The sequence below is a fragment of the Varroa jacobsoni genome, unplaced genomic scaffold, assembly GCF_002532875.2.
Source record: "Varroa jacobsoni isolate VJ856 unplaced genomic scaffold, vjacob_1.0 scaffold_273, whole genome shotgun sequence".
Lineage (NCBI taxonomy): Eukaryota > Metazoa > Arthropoda > Arachnida > Mesostigmata > Varroidae > Varroa > Varroa jacobsoni.
In genome coordinates this window covers 174,175-200,152 of record NW_019213175.1, presented here as the reverse complement: position 1 = coordinate 200,152, position 25,978 = coordinate 174,175, and the positions used below count along the sequence as shown (strand labels likewise).

General features: G+C 43.2%; 1 protein-coding gene and 1 long non-coding RNA gene across 8 annotated transcripts; both read left to right on the top strand.

The window, feature by feature from the left end:
* The first annotated feature begins 2,567 nt into the window (after positions 1-2,567).
* On the top strand, positions 2,568-16,825 carry dtn (transmembrane protein 132C dtn). The gene has a single exon (XM_022830418.2). It carries the CDS (start codon positions 4,045-4,047, stop codon positions 7,855-7,857), a length of 3,813 nt encoding a protein of 1,270 aa, XP_022686153.1. The 5' UTR covers positions 2,568-4,044; the 3' UTR covers positions 7,858-16,825.
* Positions 16,826-16,876: 51 nt separating this feature from the next.
* Positions 16,877-25,338, top strand: LOC147753722 (uncharacterized). 7 transcript variants are annotated; one of them, XR_015310337.1, is made up of 4 exons: positions 16,877-16,933; positions 17,570-17,597; positions 23,623-23,903; positions 24,926-25,338. It is a non-coding gene; the product is annotated as an uncharacterized LOC147753722 (long non-coding RNA). The 7 variants fall into 7 exon arrangements; XR_015310334.1 differs by lacking the exon at positions 24,926-25,338 and having other exon boundaries at positions 23,623-24,907; XR_015310333.1 differs by lacking the exons at positions 16,877-16,933; positions 17,570-17,597 and adding an exon at positions 19,908-20,104 and having other exon boundaries at positions 23,623-23,678.
* Positions 25,339-25,978: the final 640 nt, after the last annotated feature.

Here is a 25,978-nt window from a genome sequence, read left to right as displayed (position 1 = left end):
AGACTCCCTTAGTAGCTGCTACTGAAGGCAGTCTCCTCGCCACTTACTAATGTCTTTCCTGCAAGCGACCCGCCGCCGAGGTCACCACCGCAAGTTGACAAGCGTCGGCCTCGCCTTGTTTCGACTGCTGCAGCAACTATGCTCGACAGTGGCAAAAACGACGGAGTTAGTGAGGCCTGCATGAGCTTGCCATACCCCCATAAATCGAATCACCTACGCGTATTAGAGCTCTTTATGATTTTGTAGTGAGCGCTTATGCCCAAGCCGATAGTGACCTTGGGGCTCTGCTTCCAAAAGCGGACAGAAAATAGGGAAAAATTTAAGAAATGCATGACAAGTTGATCCGGACTGCGAATACGAGTTGCTCGGTTGCCCTTGCACCAAGGCCAAAAGTATCTGCTCTACTCTTGCGGATCTACTTTGACGATCACTGCTGTTTTCGGAAGTAACATATAAACGAAGCTGCAGTGCTCGAAACTGTCTGGGGTTCCGGTAGGTAGCGCTTGATGCTATGCCGGCCAGCTCCTGTCTTGCTTCGTTAGACTCTGGTCATCGTTTTTTATGTTTAAAAGTCGATTCGAGTTATTTCGCAGATAAAGCGGTCGAATGTAAAACTGTTCAGCGGCTATAATCCAGCCGCGAATGAGAGTCAGGTCGTAGGGGTACGGCTGACCTCGTCCAGGTCTCTATCGACTGCTAACTTATGAGAGTCTTCGTTTAGTTTGACGAACTGCTGTACTGTGAACAAACTGCGAAGCCAATCGGTACCAAACGCTCTGGCCTAGCATTAGAAGGCGCTAGTTTAATTAAATATATAGGTAAGTAGCTGGCAATTTAGGCCAGTGCTGGGCCATCCCCTTTCGTCTCTTCGTGGCGACCGTCGAAATGTGTCTGGCGCGGCGCTGGTAAGTCAACGCCGTGACTGAGTATTTGGCGGCGTCGGTCAATAGAAGTGTCGATCGAAGTCTATGTGAATCTGTCTTTTGGTGGAAGAGCACAACGCAGTAACGAGTCGATATGATGGCGGAACGATTGGTAGCTAAGCGTGTGTGGAAGGACTGGTAGAAATAAGTCGGCATTTTCGGTGATGGCATTAGTGATTGTTGAGTAAATACTTCGTGATGACGATAAAGACGACAGGGAATAGCTGACGCGTAGAAAGCAGTATATACAATTTGAGTGTGCTTATTTAGAGAATGGATTTTACGGCCGTAAAGTTCACTTCGAAAAAGCGTAGCAGCAACAGTGACAATACAGGCCACAGTAGCATTAGTCGGAACCAGATACACGTACAGCGGCAAACCACAGCTTTAGCACAAATAATACAAAAAGAGTGTGGGCACAGACGCTTTATATTTGCATTATTTAATACAACCTATAGATACTTCCTAACCGACTGCTGCCACTGATGGTATGCTGGCTGGGGCTCGGTCATACGCTAACGAGATCGATGGATATACGTCGTCAAAACGCTGCTACCGGTTTTGGCTGCGAGCTACACGAATAGATGCTAGGTTATTAATAGAATCACCCAACTATCTAGAGTTGTTGTGTCGTGTACCAATACTGCCACTATTGGACGGGCTGTGTGATGCGCGCGTAAAGAACTGAAGTTTCTTAAGTTTCTTGAGAGTTAGTTCCTGCGTACGGGTGGTTTAACCAAAAATGGTTTCAATCGAAATAGAGCTAATTTTAATCAAAAGGTCATTGTTCGATTGTTCTGCTAAAACTTAAATATCGAGATAATAAAGAAATCAAAGATACACGCCGACATAAACGAAGGGACGACCCGTGTGCCAGTAAATGACAGGCGGCCTTCTCTCAAACGAAAGTGCGAATTGCCGGGACACTCTTTTTCTTTCCCATCGTTTCATAGCAGCGACAAGTACTAGCCTAAAATAAGATAAAGAGCAGAACGATGAATGAGGTTCTAAAAAGGACCTTCTAATGAGGCCTTGACGTACAACTTCGATCGAGTCCTGCCAAAACTATCTCAACGAAAATGGGCTACTGAATAGGAGACATATTTAGAAATCAATGACAAGATTACCGGTACTAAAAAGAACTCATCGCTGCCAGACAGCTCTCAAAGTTGATGATATTTGAATAGATCCGAAATTCGTATGCGTTGCCTAGCCCAGTTGTGAGTTGCTAACGGCGGTTGTAAACGAACGCGAAAGCCCGCGTTTACCAACCGGAGTTGAAAAACTCCACGAGTGTCTGATTGTGTCCGCACCATAGCTCCAAATGTATTCTCGGATGAACGTACGGCGAGAGAGTGAGCGCGAAAAAGAGAAGAGGATTCCTACGCAAGTCGTATCTAACTACTTCGTGGTTTTTGACTCTGTCGGCTACGCGGTGTTGCTGGGCACCGTCTCAAGCTGCGGTCTGCGAACTCGCCGGTGGTCACAGAGCGGACTCCGGCGCAAACCCTCCCTCAGACAAGCCCTCACCCTACTCCGCTGGTTAAAGAGCTGCTGCTACTAAACCCTACTGGCGCTCCGGCTGCTGGTGCTGCAATGAACAGAAGATCTGCCTGTGAGTACATGTCTCTGTGCGAGCGAATACAATGCTGCGCTCCTACCCAAATCTCCGGTAGCAGTGCTGCTGTGACTGTGTAATAAGCTCTAGCTGCCGTGAGGGTGTGCGGTTGTGTGAGAGGCAGCGGCAGTTGCTGCAGACCTCCGCCATCGCTAGGGGTTAGCATTTCAGAGAGCACTGAGCGAACAGGAACCTTCTACCCAAGCAGGAAGACCGGCTGAGTGCCATGAAAGAACGCAGTGCGTTGAGTGTGAGCTGCGGGCGAATTGGCAGATAGCAGCACCGTCAGCGGTAGCGACTAAAGCAGCGACAACGAGCCAACGGCAGCTAATGAAGAGAGCCAATATGGCCACACTGTGATCTCTCTTTCGGAGAGCATCGCTAGCGCAGCAGCAGCAGCAGCTAAATTTGTGCCGCGGCTCGCTGTCGAAGGGTCCTTCCTTCACAATATAGTCTTGAGTAGGCCGTTCCACGGGTGATCCGCTAATTCGGGTTGAGTGAACGGGCGCTTGGTGCCTGTCCTTGGCGACAAACCCAGTTCGTGGTGGGCGACTAGCGGTTAGGTGGTCGTGCTTGCTGGTTTTGGGTCGGGGATCGAGCACGACTCGTACCGTGTACTACCGCAGAGGGACTGCGCTGTAGAGACGGCGGCAACGTACGTTCCGGAACCACCTTTCGACCCGTAATAATCGAAACTTTAACGGTGTGTGGGACAGTCTCTAGGTTGCTTATTATTCGTAAACCTTACTAAGCTTATAATCGTGCTGGTGGTTTGTGTGTGTTATTACAGGAGAACGCACAGAAAGAAATCCAAGGAGAAACAGGAAGAGAGACAGCCGCCACCGAGGAAGAAAAGGACAAAAACGCCAGTGCATTTTTAAGTGTGTGAAAGCTGACACACTTCGACTTCTGAAGTGGAGAGTGTCGTTCCTGATTTTCAACGTGAAACTTGACAAACGTGAAAACTGCAATTGTGAACCTAAGGATAGTCTCAGTTTGCGTCTCCATTTGCAATTGTGCTCGCATCGGCGGACTCCGCAGTGAGCGACGAGTCAGTCGCCTCGCCACCACCAATGACAGAAAGGCCAAGCTACGTTCGCTAAGAACCTAGCTAAGTGTAGCAGGCATAGCGACGTGGGTTCTACCACCGCTAAGCAACGTGACGACGTTGACGCAACGGCCCTAAACCTAGAAGTCAGATCGAAACAAACGACTTGATATGTGTGCATTTCCTACCGGATAACGAATATCAAGATACATTTTATAGTGAACAACTTGTATTGTTACCTACGACCATCGACTGGACTGGTACGACGTAGAGGTGTTGTTTCCCAAGGATACCTACAGATCTAAAACCCAGGCGGTGTAGCTTTGCCAGTAAGCCTTTACATTTTTCTATGCTATAATCAGCTGCTTGAGGGCGAAAAGGCGTCGCAAAAAGCCTACAAGCCACTTGACATTCGTTGTATTAAAAATACGTCGAACCCCCAAAACGTCACAACGATGAACGCACTCGTTCTGCTGCTTAGCCTCGTAACGGTCTACGGAGTTTCAGCCCAACGGGTGCAAGTGGATCAAGGCGAGATACTCCTTTCAACGGTGCCCAACGACACCGTCGATCCGTCGCAGGTACGCTTTGCGCTGATCTCATCGAATCGCGCCACAGTGAGGGCCACCCTTGGTCCGTATTCGTCCAGCCAGACGGTTTACCATAACCGTTCGGATGCCGACGTTTCCGCACACGTCGTGCACAGCGTGGTCTACCGCCACAGTCCGCAGGTACGCGTCGTGTTCCATGCTAACCAACGGGATTTCCGTTCGCTATGTATTACGCTCTACGGACAGCTGGCCGACTCGAAGAAAGCCTCGCTTCTGGCTAAATGCCAGCCCGTCAAGGAAAATTCTGCGTGCATGGCCGAGCTAATCGTTCCTGCGGACTGGTGGCCAGCCGCGTGGTTGGAAAGTGGCAACGGAGGATCCAGCAGCGGAGGCGCCTACGGGGGTGGCAGCAGCAGTAGCACTGGCAATCATAAAATGGGAAAGAAAAGTAAGCCACATATTGAGCTTAGCTATGCGACGTCCGATGATTTGAACTGTCAGATGGGCGGGCTTAATTCTGAGCTAAAAGCTAATGCAGCCAAGGAATCTCCACCGAAGCATATTGCACGCCTGCCCCTAAGTCCTATACATGCGACGTATGAGAAGATCACCCTGAAAGAGTCCCCTGTCGAGGTGTTCCTCCCAGAAACGCCGTTTTACCCTAATAACGTTGTGTATGCGCCCGTTTTTGTTCGCCAGGGCGTGCGACAGTTCTCGATTGGTGCTAACCTGGTCGGCGGCTTACAAGTTGAGCGATTGGAACCTGTAGCGAAACATGTGTGGAAAGTAGCCATTGAGACTACTGCAAACAAACGGATCCGCATCTCGTGCAGCCGTATTGACAATCCGATGGATACGATCTCATCGTCAGGCCAAGCGGAGCATGTTTTTGACGTACTGCTCCGCGTCGATCCTGAGCCAGATGTGAGCACTGATCAGACAATCGAGTGGGTTGTTAATGAGCGCGTCGAGGCACTGTCGCAGCTCAACGTGCAGAAGGATAAAGTGCAGAATATTCTAATGATCACGAAAACCCGAGATCTAATTAACACGGCCATTATCACAGGAAGTCAGGTGTCACAGCTTGTCAAGCTAATCATGATCTCTGAGGCCGGTCAAATGAGCGACGTTACCCATAAAGCGGCCTGCCATTCAAGCGACGAGTCCGTCCTGAAGGTATCCCCGTCTTGCACATCAGTGTATCTCGACGGCTCGGAAATACGTTCATCGGCTAATGTTTCCATTCACGTCAAGTACTCGGGACATATGAGTGAAAGTCATTTCACTGTATGGACACCCGAAACGCCGTTCACGATTAGCGTCTCTGATGAGAAGCTTAGCCATATCAAGCAATGGCATGCGCCAGCGACCGCTCCGCACAGCTATCACCGAAATGCTCTTCCGAAGGACGAATGCAAACTTCGCTTCCAGCAATCGATTGTCAAGGTGTACACACGATTCGTATCGATCAATCATAACTCTGGCCGAGAAAACTATTTGCTAGGGAAGCGTCGCCTAATAGCCGATATAACTGATATGGTTCATATTCGCAGTTCCAACTCACACGTCGCATCGTTCGTGACGCCGAACATTCTCAGCGGAGTGCACCCGGGTAAGGCCGACATCCAAGTGGTATCTCCGACAACCGGTAAGATTCTCGCGACAAGGTCGGTAAGGGTCACCGCCGAAAAGGAGGTGATTACGGCGCTCAATGCGAGAGTCGTTTCCGGACTCAACCTCGCCGTGAGCTCAGACGCCACTGAAAGCGCCTCGTTAAACGGCAGAGACAGTAGTAACGGTCATTCCGAAAGGGCTATCTATCTGGCTAAGGTCTCCATTGACGAAAAGTTGACTTCCCGATATCAGGAAGCTGTTCTTGATGTAACATTGCGTTTCTCCGATGGAAGCGAGATGCCACTCGAAAATTTCAATCCGTCAGAATACAACATAAGCGTGGAGTCGTTGGACTCCAACGTGATTGTTGTCGCACCTAACCAGATCGGCAACACTGGCGCGCATCCACGAATCATCTGCGTAGGCCAGGGTTCTGGTGATTTACTCTCGGTCACCCTCGAGACGAGTGATCTCTGCGTGAAGCGTGGTGGAGCCATCCAGGACGCAGCGGTTTACGTCTCCTGTATGCTCACCAACCCGGACAACTATCTCTACCAGGACGCTCAGGTTCCTCGGAAGTACAGTGCCGCTGTCACATTCGAACTACAGCCGCAAATCCACAAGAACGCCCACTATCCTCAGGCCGCGCACCACCTCAACCATCTGAACGGCAGCCCACTTCAAGTTGGTCTGTACACTTTGTTCGGTGTCTTCTGCATGGCTCTACTGGCATTCGTAGCTTCATGCAGTGTATTCGCTGTTCACATCAAAAATACTCGACAGCAAAGCAGCAAAGACAACTCACAGGATTGGGTTTGGCTATCGAAGGAGACACTTGAGCAGGCTGTGCGACCAAAGAACGTGTCAAAGTTCGCTAACATCGTGGTAAACCCGATGGGGGACCTCGACAACCGTAACCTGGGCAATTTTGTCTGCAGCGATGGTTTTGGCGCCAATATTTGTCAGAACGGCGACTTGCTTCGACAACAGCAGGCACAGCACCTGGCTTCCTCCTCATCATCATCGTCGTCGTCGTCGTCGGCCCAGCATCACAACAATCTGCAACGGCAGAATGGGTCTTCGTCTCAGGCCGAGATGCGCATTCTTTCGGGCCGAACACGACTTCTACCCAGCGAACCGATTGATGTTCGAAATAATAATGTTCCCGCTGACAATAACAACAGCGACATCAGCATCAACATGAATCAGCACGCAGCTGCTATGCAAATGGCAGCCGCAGCAGCTGCCGACGGACGAACACCTGCCCTTGCCAGCAGCAACAATAAAAGCCACAGCAACAGCAACAATCATTCTCACAGCGGAAACAACTACAACGGTAGTATCGCAAACGCCGATAACCTCTCGTTCAACCAGATCTTCGGCGGCGGCGCGGAGGGCATCGGGGTGGAAAAAGCTCTGTCTTCCTCAACGGACAGCGGAGTGGCGAGTGGCCACAACCGTAACTCGCCAGCGGGTGATCAATCGATCTCGGCGGGCGCCAGTGGTCTGCTGCACGACCAACAACAACATCACAATCATCAGAATCAGAGACAGCATTCACCACAGCAACAGCATCATCAGCACACGCTGTTTGATCTCGGCGAGCTGACTGTACGACCGAACCTTCTGGCGGAGGTTGAGGACCGACTGGATTCGTCTGCTCTCCAGTCATCAGCTGGATCTAAAGCGAACCCGTCGGTGTTATCGGCGTCGTCTGCATTGTCCACCTCTTCATCACCAACGTCGTCCTCGAGTGAAAATGGGAGTAACAGCAGTGGAGGCGCCTCGCCGTCCGCTGGGAGATCAGCGGCCGAGTCGCAGGCCGTCTCCCCATCAAGCTGTGCCACCCGTAGCATCATCGTAAATCCGATTGAAGAGGAACTGGCTGAGGGTTTTGAGTTGGAACCACCCCCTGTGCCCCCGCACCGTCAGACCGGGACCGCGAGCGGCTGCAGCGGCGACAACAACCCAACGACAAACAACAACAATAACAATGTCAACAATAGTGATACGCTGAACTGGAGGCGCCTGGAGAGACAGTACAATAACAATCGTAAGAAGCTGGCGGAGTACCTCGATTCATTGCAGGAGTCGATCGCCTAGGGAGGGAAAGGGCGACGAATGGAGAAAAGGTAATGAGCAAAGTGGCGAGCGAAAAAACGGTCAGAAGCTTGCTAACAGAAGCTATCTAATCGAAGTCACCGAATAGGAAACTTCAACGGAAAATACTGAGGAACATGTTAAAAAAGAGAAACGAATAAAGGAACCGAAGATTCGAAAGTAAATAACATAACGGTTCAACCCGTTATCACAAGAGGTAGTGCGTATTGCCACACTCATACCAGCACTAACCACATTACACACCAATTAACACAGAAAATCGATCACCAGCCATGGTGATGATGACCCTGACGATGATGAGCTGCCATCACGTCATTATTACAATATGCGTTCTTTCGTGGATACGATAACATTAATTGTACAATAATAGTTCCTTTATACTTCTCTGCGGCAGCGAGAGTCATCCTATCGACGATAGTAATCAATAGTCAATGAATCTTCAACGAGCAGAGGGCGCGCGAGGGAGAAGCACCGGAAATGGCGATAAAACTCAGAGGAAAAAGATGTACGTTGACCGAAAATAATACTTGATGACACTAATTATTAAGGAGCAGCAGGAACTTCTCTTGTTCCTAAACTCACCAATGCAATATCCGACTATTGTACAAATACAAGGTGATGCACATAAATAGTAAAGCAACGCATACAGATTCCAACCCCCATTATGTTCCATGGCATAAAGAAAGGAAAACCTTGACGCCTGCTCCGGATGACCCGCTTATTTTGAACAAATAGCTGACCACAGGTGACCAATTTTAGCAACCGCTTCTCAATATGGCTTATTAGTACACCCGTTGACCTTAATCTACACCGACAGCCCATTATATTTAGCCACAATTGCAATGGTAAATATAGTAGAGTAGTGCGACGATACGATGAGTAGAAACCGCAACTGAAGGAAAACTTTAGGCCGCTTGTCCTGTGCTAGCCGGTGTTAGTAACTATGTCAACGAGTAGGCAAACGCCAAGGAAAGGCTATTCTCCACACGAGACAAGAGTGCATCGGCGGCCGCAATAACAAATACAAGAGTAAAAAATATATAGTAAAATTATGTGTGAACACGGATGCGGGTTATAAACTGGGCCGAACCAGTACACAAAATAAGGAATAGGCCAGGAACCCGCAACGGCACTAAAGGTGGATCGATGTCGCATAGTCTAGATACCCGATAAAAGATTTATTTATATCGATTATGAAAAAAGTATACAATAGGGACAATAATTCAACTGCAATTGAATGATAATAGTGACGCGCTTGAAGACTGCGGGTTGAGACTGAGCTTGAGTGTCGATAGGGTCAGATCGTCATTCCCAGCGCAAACTGTGATTCGAAATCGAAGATCAGGAGAAGCGCATGAAAAGCTTGAAAAACTCTGACCTGCGGCAGCTGCAACATCAGCTCTGTTGAGTTGGCATCGTAACTCAACACAATCCATAATTGTCAATGGAACCGCTTAATGAAACCGAAAAACTCGCACCGTATTTATCAAAACTCAATGAAGTCGGTATAAAGTGTAACGCTGTAATATGGTTGACACTCAGACACAAAAGCTTCCGCCTTCGACAAAAACAGAAAGATCACACGTGCATACAAAAATACGTACACACACACACACAGAAATTCAGTCCTTTATTATATTACACATCGCAAAAAACCACACCGGGGATATAACAATAGAAGTCGGTTAATGAAGTAAATAGTTCTAAACGGAGCCCTCCTGAACTAGTAAACAAGAAGTAAATATTTGCTACCTACTCAAGGGACAACTGATGAAAACAAATCAGTGAAAATTAAGTGACGCAAAAGCAAAACAACATGGACTTCGTGCAATGACTAAGTCTGACTTTGAGCAGACGCTTCGATGAAGGGTGGCGCGCTTATCGCTTGCCATTAAAACCTACGACCTCTTCTTTTATGTACATTGATTGTATCATTTTCGTTAAGTAAGTTTTCGTTAAGGATACAAACACAAAAATTAACAGAGATAGCGAGGAAAGAAGAGAGAAAATTAGTCTTTTGTGTTGGCATTACAGTTGCCATGGGCTATCCAATTGCCTGCAGTTGAATACGAAGCCAAAAACGAGCTCAGACCAGTGATGATACTGCACTGATCCCTAATTCCTAGCTATCAAGCGGTGAGAGGAGGATAACGATCTGAAATTGGTGGATGATTCCTAATTTATATCATTTCTGTTTATATATATACATATATATAGCGGAATATAGCCATATCTGTATATTCTTAGACGATCCACGCGCATGTGAGTGCATTATATTATTTTATCATTGTTATTATTATTGCCAACTACGTTTCGTTATATCCCTTTTTAGATATATATATATATATGCATACATATATATACATCTCTACCGGTCTGTACAACTGACACAGGTAGTATTATTTCATGTGTGCGCATGTGTGTTGATTTATATTATTATCAATATCTTCATATGATTTTAAAGCTATTACTTTATTATTATTATTTCCTCCAAGTGACGATACTGAGTGAAAATTTTGTCCTGTGGCTATTCGCCGTGCACACAATGTCTTTTCCAAATAACGCTCTATGTAGATAATTTTGTGTATACAAACACTTCAATGTTGTGCGATAAACGCATTGTCCGCCCGGTCATAACCGAGAGACTATACACACTCGAGAGAGAAAAAAAATAGGAACATTGCAAAGCTTTCAAGGGAAAACAAAATCGATTAAGACAGATTGACATAGAAAGGAGTACATACACCCATCCACCCACCTACCAATGTACAAAAACACCAATAGAGGCATCCGCAGCAATGGCTCCAGAATATATTCATAGGCACACACGCATACACACAACCAGGTATATCGGAATGAACCGAGCAGGCCAAATAAAAAGGGGCAAATTTTCTATAGCTTCGTTTTACCTCTTGATGAGAAACCGATTCCCACAGCTATCGGCTTCATCGTAGACGAGAACGCTTTCGTTGTAAGACCTCATTTTCTGCCTTCGATGGCTTTTCTACGCAACGACACATTGTTTCGGTTGGTCTATCTGGCTAGTAACCTGGCAGGTTGTGGTATCGCAGTATTTTCTTTTTCGAGACACAGGGAACAGACGTGCAGGCAAGCGACGGGTGATGACAACCTTATGACGACCATACAGTAGACCGTACAGCGGCCGCTGTTGCAGGACATCGAAAAAGGCCTGGGGAAGTGTATCAGGACGAGTTCAACGATAACAACCACAACTACGACGGCGGTAACAGCGATAAATACGAGCGACTACCATAGCTATAGCAGGGACAGCCATTAGAGGCCTGGTATTATTATAAAACAAGAAAAACAAGGAGTAATAAACGCAGTAAATTATACAACAATAGATTCATCATGCGACGACAACGAATACGATAGGCCGATAAGGATATTAGGAGGAAAAGTGAGGGTGGAAAGGAACAAGACAACAAATACGCAGTACCAATAAACATGATAATAAAAGTAATATCAATAAAACAGTGATAAAGGTGATGGCGATGTAGGGCAACGAATAATGGCGACAGTAATATGTAACGATAACAACGGGGAGCGGAACGGCAAGCGATATCTATGCCTTGTTTAACCTTGCCGCATATATGGATAATACGGCAAAAGTAGAGATATCTATACAATATAATATTGTCAAGCGGTAGACACGTAGACAAATATCATGGCGAAGCAGTAAACAGTCCCGATTCCATACGAGGCATATTCTTCTAGCAAAGAGTGGTTGGCTTAGAATGGATGTATTTCAGAATTATTACTTTTATAATTACAATTAGCATAATGTGTTTTTATCACCTCGCTGAGAATAAACTAAATAGTGTGATGAATACCGTAATATTATATTTCGGTGACGTTGATCGTACTTTATCTGTAGCTCCCATATCAAAGGGATTTTGATGCTTGCATTGCAGCTAATTAACAATACTGCTTAGCGAACGAGACATGCGATTGATTTGAGAAAGCGAAATTGTGCTATAAACGTTCATCAGATCAATACCTAACATATTTAGAGAAACGTTGGGTTATTACTAACTATAACCCATGTTTCGTCGCGCGGGGTGTTTTGCAAGCAGACTGAAGTAGAACAGAGTCTGTATAACACACTACTGGAAGGCGAAGAAGATAGCGATGGCCGAGCAAGCCAGAAATCACTTGAATAGACGGACGTGCATCACCGTCAAATCATCGAGTTCCGATCGATAACAGCGCCTTCACTCGAAAGTATACAGGCAACTACTACAACCTGGTGGTACCGAACAAGAAAAATTCGGCATGTATGATAAGCGAGCTAAGAGCCGTGTAACAGAGAGAACAACGAGTACGATGGTAATGAGTAACCACATTCACAGACCGTTGTTTACGTCAGACTGAAATACGTTCTATACGAAAGAAGAAGTAACACTCAGGTCAGAGATTAGCCGTCCCAAAGCAATCGGGCTCCATACGCAAAATCGTCTTTTTTCGTTCAGGCAGTATTTCCTGGCGACTTGGTATATCCATTCCCGACGACTAATACAGAACGAACATATTGGCGATGATATGATACATGGGACAAGAATGCTAATGATGAGAAGAGGAGTTATTATGTAATTAGAGTACACGTACTATTAGCTAACAGATAACAACAGCAGCAAGCCGATAAAGCCGTAAGACCTATTTGCCACGTCGTCTGCTAGTGTTGAAGCGATAGGTTCATACTGTGAAACTGTTAGAAACCAACGCAGAGTGAAGAAGCTCGTGGTAATTTTCAACGCTCCAATTCAAACTGCGAGAACCGCGGAGAAGTACCGTACGAGAACCTCGTTTGATCCATAATAAAGGCAGTTTCCTCTACGCACGCACCTCTGGCGTCGAAAACAAACTCGGGATTGTCAGCTTTCCCCGAGCATGCAATACGCCTGGAACGAATAGCCTGGCCGAACAATCGGAAAACGCGAGTGTTACGATACTAAGGGCTGAGGACGAGATCACGTTGGAACTCTGCTTAACCATGTCTCCTGTCACTGAATATTAAGACTAACTCGAGACTGAGAGGTTTTGAATACGGAACGGATATGAACGCATTGATAAGAAACGCGCTCGCAAACGAAACTTCCTAAAGAGCTCCACCTTAAGGGAGACCCATTACTTTAGCATTAAAACGTAGCATGACTTTTGCAAACGTCAATATTATATTGAAAGCAGCATTCTTGCATGACGCAGTGTATATTCATTTACGTTATGCTAATTATACTTCTCGGTAAGGACGCGCTGATCTCGGGTTTGTCGGTATACAAGAGTGCAAACGCAGGAAACAACAGAATGAATAATATTAATAGTATTATTATTATTAATATTACTCTCAAACAAATCATGTTCCTACTTAAAGCAAATCTGATAGTCCATTCTTTCGTTGGATTCGGTCTGAGCCACTGTTGCGATTTAGAATTATCGTATCAATATACGATAACAAAACCTTTTGATTAAGTTTTCAACAGGCAACACCCGGCTTTCAAAGATCGAATCCACGGCGCTGTACATAGGCCATTCAGGACATAGGCCACGTCTCCATTGAACTGATGGTTGGTCTCATGTCATTGCTGAAGGCAATATACAAAAAATAAAAATATTCCAAATACTAATAATCATAAGTGATTTTGCCATGCCGCACAGCAGCTTCGCCGCTGAACTCACGCAGTTATCTGCCACTGTCATGGACGAATCGGAGGCTTCGAAAGGAAGATAGCCGGGCGAAACTAAAACAATGCCATAATGATGAAGAAAGGCCGTTATGGAGAAAAATGCAGTTACGGCTGATAGAATGCAGAGGTTTGTGGGTTAAATCATGCGAACTGTGGAAGAACTGCCGAACAAACATCTATATACCATGTGCTGAAACAACGTTTTTTGTCGTCGAATTAACAATATCATCTCTAAGGCTGTACGATGCCGTTGTTTTACTTCGGCTAAATTTGAATTGGTTCAGGTGTCACACACACGCATAGACATACAATGACCTATCAGCGATAACATAATGTGATAGAAATTGATTCCAATCACCATTGGTGTTCCATTCATCGTCCAGCGAGTCGAATGCCAGTTCTTTCACAGCAGCGTAACAACAGTTTGCCGACCATCTGCAGCCAATACTTGCAGAATGGTTGGACGTGATTCGAGTGCCATATGGAAAATAATGCCTAAATGTTTATGCTATACGCTACAAAGCAGGTCAACGTTGTCGACGACTCCCCCACCAAAAGCGGTATCATTTTCTGCTCCGGCAATGGCTAGCTAAGCACACATATATATATATACATATATATATATATATATACATATATATATATATATATTAGAAAGAAAAAACGTTATATAACATGGCCTCTAGACAGTTTTATTGATGCATTCGTGTTTACGGACAACTGCAAGTATCAGGATTGAGTTCGGGAGGAGCCGCTGTAGAGGACAAGGATGAATTGGACGATGCTAATAGTCAGGCGCGGCACGATCCAATGTGTAAAGTACCTAAAGCCATGAAAAGGCTGTAGAAGTTGTGTTGCAGGTTGAGTTTTCATATGGGGAGCAGTGTTAGACGACAACAACATTGACAGGTGAGCAGAAAACCCTTGACAGCGGCAGTATGCTGACTGCATATATAAATACATACAGAGATATGTCAGCCTATGACATTATTAATAATACAATGATATTATCAATTCATCGAAACAAGCGATAAGATATGACAGCAAACGAATATACGATTTATGGGATCGACGGCCTCCAATGTCGACATCGTATGTAACTATTTTCCATTGTATTACAATGCTACTGCTGCAAATAAATCTTTAGATGTATCTTTTTCAGTATTTATTCTATGAATCCGTACATTTCTCTCCTCACAAACATACGGATAATGCAAAGAAAGACATTACGACTCATACGCAAAAATCGACATATAGACACACACACACATGCATACACAGACGACGGGTGCGCCACACCCTTACACAACAAGACCCCTGAGGCCCATAAACACCCTAAAAGACATCTACATCTAGTAACCTTAGCTCGATGATGACTTACACGTTGCGAACTCTCACCCGTGGCTAAGAACCATTCGGGTGGGCTACATGAAAGCTTACGTACACTACAACACAGTATAAATACACATAGAAGACTCCTGACCTAACCAGCCAAAATTAGACGTATTTTGCGATTTCACTCTCTACAAGGCCAATGCCATATTGTAGCTAGTCCGTGAGAGGTGTCACAACTATTGTCCCATATGATTCCACAACGACTTAAATGAATTTCGCCAAAAACACTAAAAAACAGATCACTTAGTATAACAAATAGATTAGGAGCCTTCCTTGATCGTAAATTCCTCTGCCAATAATTGTTAGAACCTGACATAGATAAATACACGTTTAATATTTATATGTTAATATAGGAAAATTTGTGACGCCATATTAAATAAAAAAAAGTAAGAAATGGTCGATATACGATACCAAATATGACGATGATAGTTATAATTACAACAGTAAAACGACAATTTTCGAAAGAAATACACGCATTAGATTACCCCCTCCTAATGTATAAGCAAATGATACAATAACATATTGATCATAAAAGTAAGATAACGTCTTCTATGCCCCTACAATAAAGCATATAATAATAATTTACGTTACAACCAGGTTGGCGTACATCGATATATCTTACCAGAAAAGAAAAATTAGTGACTGGTTCGAAGATGCTGGCAGGTTTCAGGAACAAAAAGCCTCGGGAAAATAAATTAAGTCCGAAATTGGTTAAAAGAAGCAAGTAATCGCCAACTGTCACCGCCATTATATTGTTCGATATACAATGTGAGCTCCAGATCCGCATACCTACATCTGTTGCTCTATTCACATAAGTCTAAGCTTATAAACCAGCAACGCAAAGCGCTCAAGTAAAAATACTACGAAAACAAACTAGGCATCGCCAGAAACATATGACAGACATCTATTGACAAGTATACGGAATATATAACGGCGAAAGGCCTCCGCTGAAGATTCGTTAGGGTTAAACGGGTTTGATTAGGCTTACAACGACATCACATTTGTCGTCTGCTACAGTTATCGGATCACTTAATCGATTCCGTTAGAGGCAGCCAACTGGTGCCCTTGACGCGCGCGGTAACTGGCGAAATGATAAAACTACAGTACTGGTACTTGTTGTACACAGACGAGCGGTAAGTTATAGGGGCCTACGCACAACAGAAAGTAAGACACCGAAGTCCGTTAACAGTCATGATCATAAGCAGCATTAACAGCAACATCAAAATTAGCAGACGACATCTCCAACAATCACATCAACAACAATAATAATAGTAATAATATGAATGCCATATACACAACGCAGTGACAGCAGTAGAGATTGATGGGATTTCGTAGTTTGGCCGAGGAAGAAATTGGACAAGGGAACGCGGCAGAGAGAAAAGAAACGGACGACAACAGCAGCAACCTGCAGTATGAACAGGTGGATAAAACTATATGAAGAGAAAGTTTGTTCATTAGAGGATCATGGAAGATAAAAGGGGTAATGTGTGACAAAGAGGTCATAACAGTGATGACGATAATAGAAATGAATACGTTCATGACGAGGTAAAAATAACTAAAACTCCAATAATCTCAAGCCCTATACTGAAGAGAGGAAAGGCTAATGCTGATGGATACAGTGATGATAATAATAATATTATTAATAATAATAATAATAAGACAAAGCTACGTCAAATCTTCTTAACAATAATAAGATGATGATGACGGTGACAATAATAACAGCACCAGCAAGAACGTCATTTACGACCGATAAAAACAGAGCAGGAATAACTTGAAACGAAATTGAAAAGACAAAAACCTTCGATTTTAAATCAAAATAAATGCCGATGGCGTTTTATCCAAAAAATAAACTTGTGTGTTTTTACTGTACCTATATATAGCATATGCAGATAATAAGCAACGTAATCCTGCCACCATAGTAAGCTGATAACGATGCCTGCCTGTTTAGCTAAAAAGACGTGAGTTTTACGGTTTAAACCTTAAAATGGACACGCTTTTTTTTAAAGGTCAGCCGCATGAGGTAATCTTAAGGTAGTTTTGAACATAGTAGATAACGTTGTGGATAATGTAGCTTTTGTTTTATATTGCAGATAGCAGTGGCTGTGTTGATTGTGGCTTAGAATGAATTTGCAGTCACGTTCAATATTTGCTGTTATCTTACTATTATAATTATTTTCATTTGCATAGAGTTATCTCTACATATTTCTTCTAGTAAATAATATACAATAATAGAGATATAATTATACTGTAATGACTCTGTTAATTGCGATTCACGAAAGATTCATAGTTCTGTCTGACGAGTTCTGTGCTAGATAGTTTCGTGTAGGCTTATCTAATTAGTTATAAAATTTAGTAGACTATGTAAGCTTGGAAGCTAGAAAAGGATAGGCAGATTAGCGTTCTAGAAAATAATGTGCGCTTATCGGTAGGTTCGCATTCGATAAAAATCAGGAAAGGTGAAGATAAGTTGAATTAAGTAAATACATCAAAGAAGAGCCTAGTATGAACGTTTACAAAGTCTGCAAAAATATTGTTCTCATATGATGCAGAAACAACTATCTGTATGTATCATATGAAAACGCTTTGGATTTCAGGGAAATTTATACACCTACTCGATGTCCGGCAAGTATCATTTCTACGTGTAAAAACTTTCACTATTAGTTTGACTGCCTAATTTCTGTATTTGCATCATTTAGCATGAGTTCGAATTTAAATGTCACAACAAGGAACGCGTAACAAAAGCAGAATTGAGAACACCATATATTGTATATTAATATATTATATAGATTAAGGTATCCTAACTACTGTTAAGCAGAGTTCAAATTAGTGCCTGATATACAACTTGTATTTAATAGCAGAGATTGCAAAACAACCTGGAAACCTACTCCTAAGGAAGCTACAGAAAATAGCGGATCCTTCTTCAATTAGTTTAAAAAAAGTATTCTTGTTTACCAAAAAGTACTCTCTGATTGTCATCACAAAATAATGAAATACTAATTTCGTATCCGAAAAGCGAATTCGGTTCACTGTGGGACAAATTAACTGGGTCGTTCAGATGCTTAGTGATATAAAACAGTATTTCTTTGATGGCCAACTCGAACGTTGCTTTTGCAATTCAAATAGGATTTAAGCATTTTACCCAATATTATACCCATATATATATATATATATATATATATATATATATATATTACATCCACTAAGGGGAATATAAGGGGAAAGCAACGTGGAAAATGTGCATACTTTACTTTCTTTTAGAGATAGGTGACTCTACTACCGTGAGCCGCCAGTTGGCGTCTTTTAGGCTAACACTTTCTGTGATTTCTATAACACGGGCGTCTTACACACTAGGTGAGCTCGGTGTCAGAAGGAATCTAGTCTGCCTATTTTAGATGACAAAGCTCGATTAAATGACGAACCCTGTCGACACATTGCTCGTTATAGTTGCCCCACTGCGAGTTGCTCCGGCTCGAGCTTTCGTCACTTTTCTGCTATTTTTATTACTTTGTGCGCATATACAAGCAGTTACCCAAAAATAATGAAGGGTTCTAGAAGATAGTGTTTGATGCCTCAGGTCAGGCTATTGGCCAGTCAGAAGCGGTAACAAAAAGAAAATCGTAATGCTTTTAGAAGAACGCTTTCGAAGAACAAATGACACTGGTTTTTAACCGAGTAGAGAAGAACATCGTTGTCTCGAATGTTCTCATGTCAAACGACTATAGTTACTAGGAGGACGCTAAGTATCTCCGATTGAAAATGACTTTGCAAAAACATGGTGGTAAATTTATTCGCCATGCTATCCGCCATTCGCGCATTTACAGGCTGGCGGTAAGTAAGGGCAAAGTTGTGAGAGCACAGACTCATGAACAGCTAGAAAAAATGAGAGAGTAATTGATTTGATGAAGTTATGCATAACTTTCAATGCAATAGGAAACTTTTTTGTTTAATGTTAAAAATTCAATTAACAACTAATATACGATCGGAGGCCTGTATACTGATATCATGCGAGAGTGTGATGTGCTGCTGAATTATAAGGTTCGCAGTCAACTAGTGCAGCATAGGTCGAACTCTATTAGCAGCCGTATCGCGCTCGACATCATAGAGAGAACTCTAAAGTCGGGTGCGAGAAGCTTCGGCTTCCGTGGAACGTTTTGAGTTTAAAAAGCAGTAATACATAACGACTTTGGTTGTGTCAATTAAGGCTCAAGTTTAATTTATGCCTGCGCCTTATGTATAAGGTATACTTTCATACCCAGCCAAGGGCATCGTAATAAGCCTCAAGCTATCCTCTGAGCTCAAGCTGAGAATAAAGGGTGGCTGAAGACTTTTTGTTCTTATATAAATATTATTGGAATAAATAAATGGAGGGTCAAATTTGGAAATTTGACCTTTAACCAAACAGGTTTTATTTCAGCATAACACATCAGACAACTATCTCTAGTCGGATACGGTTTGAAACTTACGCAAACGAGCTGGAACAGAGTGCGCTAGACGGTAAACCGGAAAAAGCGCCCAAATATGAAGCGACTAAGCGATTTTACTTGAAATTGACCATATAACCTATATCATAAGAGTTCAAGCGTGTCGCTCTGCGTTATGACAAGCTGACATATATGGCTGCTATAAGATGAGCTGCAACGGCTCACATCTGTAGTCGGTCTATGTGTCTAACAATGCTCGCCTTCGCGTTCAAATGGTTTGTACATAATAGATTTGTGTATATTAAATTTTTCGAATTTATGCTCGGTACCGCAGTTGGGCATTATACGAATGGCTTCCAGAACGCTAAGTATCCAGCCCACACCACCAGAATTTATCAGAAAAATATGCTGCCGACCACGCCGTCATTGGGACCGCATAGTATTTTATGAAATCATGTGCTATATGGGTATAACTCTCATATTGAATTTTATCCTCTAGTTCAATCTGGCACTGTCTATATTAGGTTTTCAGTGAGGTCGAACAGTTAATACGCGTCATATGTATTGTGCATAGTGTGGGTATTTGTGCTGAGTGAAGCCGTGTGAAGCAATGCTCAAAGAAGGCAGTGGAACCGTCGGTAACATTAAGAAGGCAGTGGAACCGTCGGTAACGTTCGAAATGGTCATGGGAATGCTATTAACAGCCAGGTCTCTGTTGTGTTTCTATATTCATTTATATACTATGTAATTCCATGTAATAAGGTTGAGTGTGCTGTACAGTTACGTGGCGTTCCTGTATGTGCAGCTTTTGGAATATATTTAAGTATATACCAATGTCGATAGCAGGTAAAATGTAGAGGCTGTGTTTCAGTTGGCGAAAGAGTGTCGCGCTTAACACGTGAGATTTAGGAAATTGTCATCCTAACATAAATAACGAAGTTTATGATAATAATAGAGCTTTACGGTATAATCTTGCAGCGATTTACTGACTGTGTATGTAGTATATAAGAGATACCAAAAGAATATAATTATAGTGGACCAACGACGTTCATCATTGCCGCCCAAGGGCATGAGCTAGCACGAATGGGGGATCGTTCTTCAACGAATGGCACCGGTTAGTCGACTCCTATTATTATACTCATAATTCTAGCTGCCAAATGAAATCAAGGAAGGCTAATCGATTGCATGAAGATAAACTTTAGAAGCTCCATCACCCCCGGGCCTCAAGCGCAACATTGCTGCAGTAATATAGTATATCAACACGTACTTTCCTGAAGTGACTATTTCAGATATTCGCTTGAGAAAAAAATTCGTGCCTGATCTTTCTCGACAGAATCGACTTGGCTCTTATGCCAATGTTAGCACTCTGTATATGTTTAAAGCTACATTAATCGTAATTATAGGTCGTTGTGGCTGTCTGCTTACTTCTACGGCTTAGTCTCTTCGGCCGTTTTAACAAGTAAGACACACGACTGTCAGAATAGTTTAAAGAACCATTTACAATTGTTTTCCATTTACCCCGTTGGATGTATATATCTGTATACACATACACAGCATTGAGAAGTCAATCTCTTCAACCGCTAAAGCCAACAAGACATAACGAATGTAAGAATATGCGTCGTGCCATTAAATTTGTTTACGGACGTATCACCACAGATACAAATACGTGGATAGCCCCGTGAATCGTTTCAGACATGTGTATGATGACAAGTTAAGGCTTGAGTAGATCTAAAGACACATGTGCTCTCTTCTCAAGTGCTTACTGAAATTTGTGAATCGGAACGTGGCACTTTATTCACGCAATGTGTACGCATTGAGATCAATTCGAGCACGGTATCTACGGGATAAGTACTGTCGAATTTTCACAATATCGGACAAGGGACATACGTATCGTATCGCCCGTTAATGTCCTCACTCGTCATTTGGGTCGCTAAAACCGACTCGACTTTCGACTCATGAAGCTCAACCCGGCTCGAGCCAAGTCGACATAAGTTAGGGTCACTATCTTATTCGGCTCATTTCGTTTGCCAGGTATTTCTCCACGATATCAATCTAAACTGGCAGTCCTCTTGGGAAAACGATCGTCACGAATGGCTGAGCTGCAGTAGTACGAAATCTAACCGGCACCGCGCCCGCTAGCCGGAGCCCTTGAAAATTGAAGTTATCAAATGTCGTTTCACTACAACTTCATTCGTTCAACTTGAGAATAGTACCGGGTTAAGCTAACTAAGGAAAACCACCATAAGCTAAAGCCGATTCGAGTCGAACTAGCTTTCAAGGCAACCTTGTAAACTGCGATAGCAGGGCCAGTGTCTAGAAAAAGCTGGATAGGTCTTTTCGGGATAAATCCAATTCCGTTGACGTGTCTCTTCCGGCTCATTTCTACACGGAAAGGTCTCTTCTTTCAGTTGTCGGACACTGGTGATTTTCTTGAAGGTTCTTAGACTTTGCTTCCGCCTCGATTGGGGAAGTTGAAAGTGAAAAGCCGCTCTTTCCTTGGAAATCATTTGATGTGAGCTACACAACGATACTGGAGTGCAACTTCTGCTTTGAAACTTGATGGAAGAACGACACTTCTAACAAGCCCTAAACTTCCACTGAGTTTGATAGGAGGATGCAGCGGATATTAAATCTACACACGCTCATGCAGACAGCCTCAGTCCACCCAAATTTAAGAAAAGTCAACGACATCGAACGAGAGCTAAATAACTGAAAGGACCTTAACAACTTGGGTAAGGTGTAAAACGGGTGGTGTTTTCTACCGTAATCAAAGACTCCATGATTGGCCAGCGAAAGGAAAGCGGCAAAAGGTGACACGTAGAGAAAGGCAAAAAGATTAAACTCTGCGTGTCCTACGTGCGCACGGTGAGATCAACACACCCGAGCTTTTCTATTCGTTGTCATCCTAATTGAACCTTTCCGATCACTGCCGCATGCATGCTTCACATCCCCAAGCTTTTAATACACTTATCTGTAACGAGTTACGGTGTCGTCGATGGCAATTATTAGGCTTTGGGAAAGAAGAGCGGGAAAACGCGATCGAACGCCCCGGACACAGGACACTGCTAGTGCAGCTTGATGTTACGGGCGGGATGGTGTCGTTAACATCCGGGGCAAGCAGTATTCGTTTGGCTATCAAACAGACAGACGATAGTGCAAGGCTGCCGAAATAGACGAGATTCAACGCGACACGAAGGAGGCTCTGGCGAAAGCATGTTTGTTCAGTCCAATAGACAGACTATTCAGTACAATGGTACGACCATGTAGTTGCTCTGGTATAAAGTATCTATTGGTTAGAATCTACTACATTACCAGGTGAGGATATGTGTACGATGTTGAAAGTGTGCAAATATTACGGTATAGTACGTAATATAAGGTTGAACAATACGTAGGAAGAACTTTTGTCTTTTTTGTATAGTGGGGGGGGGGGGGGGTTGGTTGTGTTCGTTCGGAACGAACAATTTAACATTTTGCATATTGTTATCTGTTCGATCGAATCGGAACCCCACATATGGTATGTTGGACAATGTAATCTCACAACAGAAGTACACAGGTATTATTCGCCTCGAGTCCATCCCCACGGCTTTGCAACCTGGTGCATAGAACGACAAGTGAATTACGCGGGGCATTCAATTTTGCGTCTCAATAGAATCAATACTGACCACTGTGGTCCGTTTCGTCCATAAAACGCCACTTAAAGAACACAAAATTGGGTTTTTTTGATGTTGCATACTTCAGTTGAATAGCAATTCTGGAAACTAAAGTATATAGAGCAGTATATTTTTTTTTTTAGTTATGGTTTGGTCTTCGTAAAAGCTTGCCTTGTCCCCATACATTGATAACTTAATACTGCGTCTATATAAACCACACAGATGATGTTTTTCAGAGCATCGAACAATCTATCTGTCTGCAGCGCCAGTCTTCTTCAATATAACGATTACTGCCTCTACCCTCGTACAGACCCTTCCTCAAACATACGAGTATTTCTCATCCATGACCACTGTCCATGCCTAAACGTGGTGCTTATTACCCCGAATTGCGTCGTACCTAGCGTATACAGTTATACTGAAATCAGTTTCTCGAATTTTATCTCCGTTACTGTTGTTGAGACATTGCAACATCTACTGATAATGGCAGTGATAATCATGGCCTGCTCATTTAGGTTGACTACATTAAGGTCCTATAATAGGTACCGCCCTTTACAATTTCCTTTGTATCCATTTCAGACAACTATTTTCGCGTCATCATCGAAACCATATTTTAATGCGGTATACACAATCGCGTAAGCAGTGCATCGACAAATGGCCTTGGATGGGGTTCTGCCTGTCCGTACATACGCGACGGGGGTATCCTCGTGTACATATACACAGTTACTGTCACTCTCTATGGAGAGACTCGTAGGAGATTGAGGTTGGCGAGAAGAGGCCGCGAACCATTTAGGAATGCCTCCATACGAGACAGAAGGAAAAGACGTCGAGCAATAGGCGCCACGCCCGTTCAATTATTAGTTTGTTCATTAAATTCATTCGTAAAAATTAGATATGTACAAATAGGTGCATACATAATTACGCAATCGTCAGGCTAGCTTGGTAGCTGCTTTTTTGAAATCAAATCTACATATGTTAACAAGGGCTTCATCAAATTCCATCAAAAGGTTTGCTAGTATAGTAGTAGATAGATAGTAATAAAAATGTATGTACACAACACTGAGCACTGTAACCATCGAGAGAAGTAAACGTCAAGAAACATGTCATCGTTCGTAAATTTGGGTGCATTGTTTTCCAAAAAAAAAAAAAAAAAAAAACAAGAAATTAAAAAAGTATCTACAAAGCTAACCATTGGGTATAAAAGTGGATCAGTTTTGCTTGTTATTTATTAATTCTTAGACAGCAGTTTCAACGGCAAAAACGTTCCATGATAATGTCGTATCGCGGTTAGCCTAATCAGAAGCCCTCTTTTATATGCTTAACATGTAACGATTGCACACTATACAAATATACTGATAATGCAAACAGCGGTGATATCTTCGCAGCAAACTCGATGAATGGCCTTTAATACTTGACATTCCGGAAGGATCGATCTCACTCTCTCGTTAACCCATCTGCTTGTCAATTAGAAAACTTTTCTGTAGTACACTTGGTTTCGGTTTTTAATGTTATAAGTACAGGCAACCTCTGGCTGAAAAAAAACCGGGCTCGCTACTTCAAGTCCTGCCTGCCAACAATGCACATGTCCAGTAGATGTTTGTCCGTTTTGTTCCTTTCTTTTGCATAAATTCAAAAAACGCGAGGTTAATTCTCAGCGGTTCCCCTAGCTGCGACTGCAGCGACCCAGTTCCGTGGTTTCAAATAGTTGGTCTTTAAATTGTCAAACTTCCCATTTCGGGTAGCGTGAACGTACCGCCTGTAGGTCTCATGGAATTCCAACTTCGCCTTTGAGGAGGCTGTCCATATGTTGAAAATTATGCCACAGCGTTATTACTTTGGCTGTATCACGTGACGATGAAGCTACTTTTCATGTCATTTTCAGAACTCCCCTGGCAACGCACATGGCGTTCTGTTAATCGGTCATCGAACGTTTTGGCCAGTAACGGAAGTTTCACATTTGGTGCGTTCATCACAAGCCGCAATAGACTAGCTTGCGGCGAATAAATTACAGAACTTACGCAGCCAAAAGAAAAACATTATCCCGTTTACTAACAGCTTCAAGGATAAAACAGGAGAAACTTTATCTGATAGAATTGTGTTGATGTTTTTAAGACAATGTCATATTTTTCATCGTAAGGTTCACGATTGTCTGCGGGGAAAAAAAATACAATTGGACTGTGTGTTTTTAAAAGTTTCGGTCTCCGTTAGCCAATCCGGAACTTTTCGCATACATCAAAATACTGTTCAGAGCCACCGAACGCGAAAATAGATGACGTAATTGATACAAATTGTAATCCATTGCGAATTTGGGTAGTCCTCTAGTAAAATCCTCTCTATGCAAAATCGATTTACTGTGTTTATTGGACAATATGTATATAGATTTGTATGAATCCTACCAAGTGACTTTGTATCGATGTTCACTTGGTAGGATTGCATATATTGGTATATCTCTAATTAAAACAGTAACACTTTAATTACTTAATAAATGTAGATACGTAGCGAGTGCGTGTACATAATATTACACTTTATGCTTCCTACTCAAACTTCGACTGTCGTGATACGTGTGCTGATAGGTAATCAGAGAAGCAGCAGTTGTCGTCGATTGGAACTACTCTGGCGAATGTGTGAGCAAGTTCACAATATGGCCTAGAAACGGTTTGGCCATTGGTGGTGTATATTTATTGGAAACCCTGCATGCGTGTTATGATAAATTAGATCTGAACTGTCTGTCACAGAAGAGTCAATAACCGGCCGATATAATAGAGGAGCGATGGAGTATTGGTTATGATCAGAGACAGATGGCATATAGCGCATCGTTTCACGTTGTCGTACGTATTATCTACATAAGCATGTGGGCTGAACAGTAGTACTTAATAGACAAAAGCGATCTTTTCGGTTGCCCGATCAACCACTTAATTTAGACCTGCCTTTATCA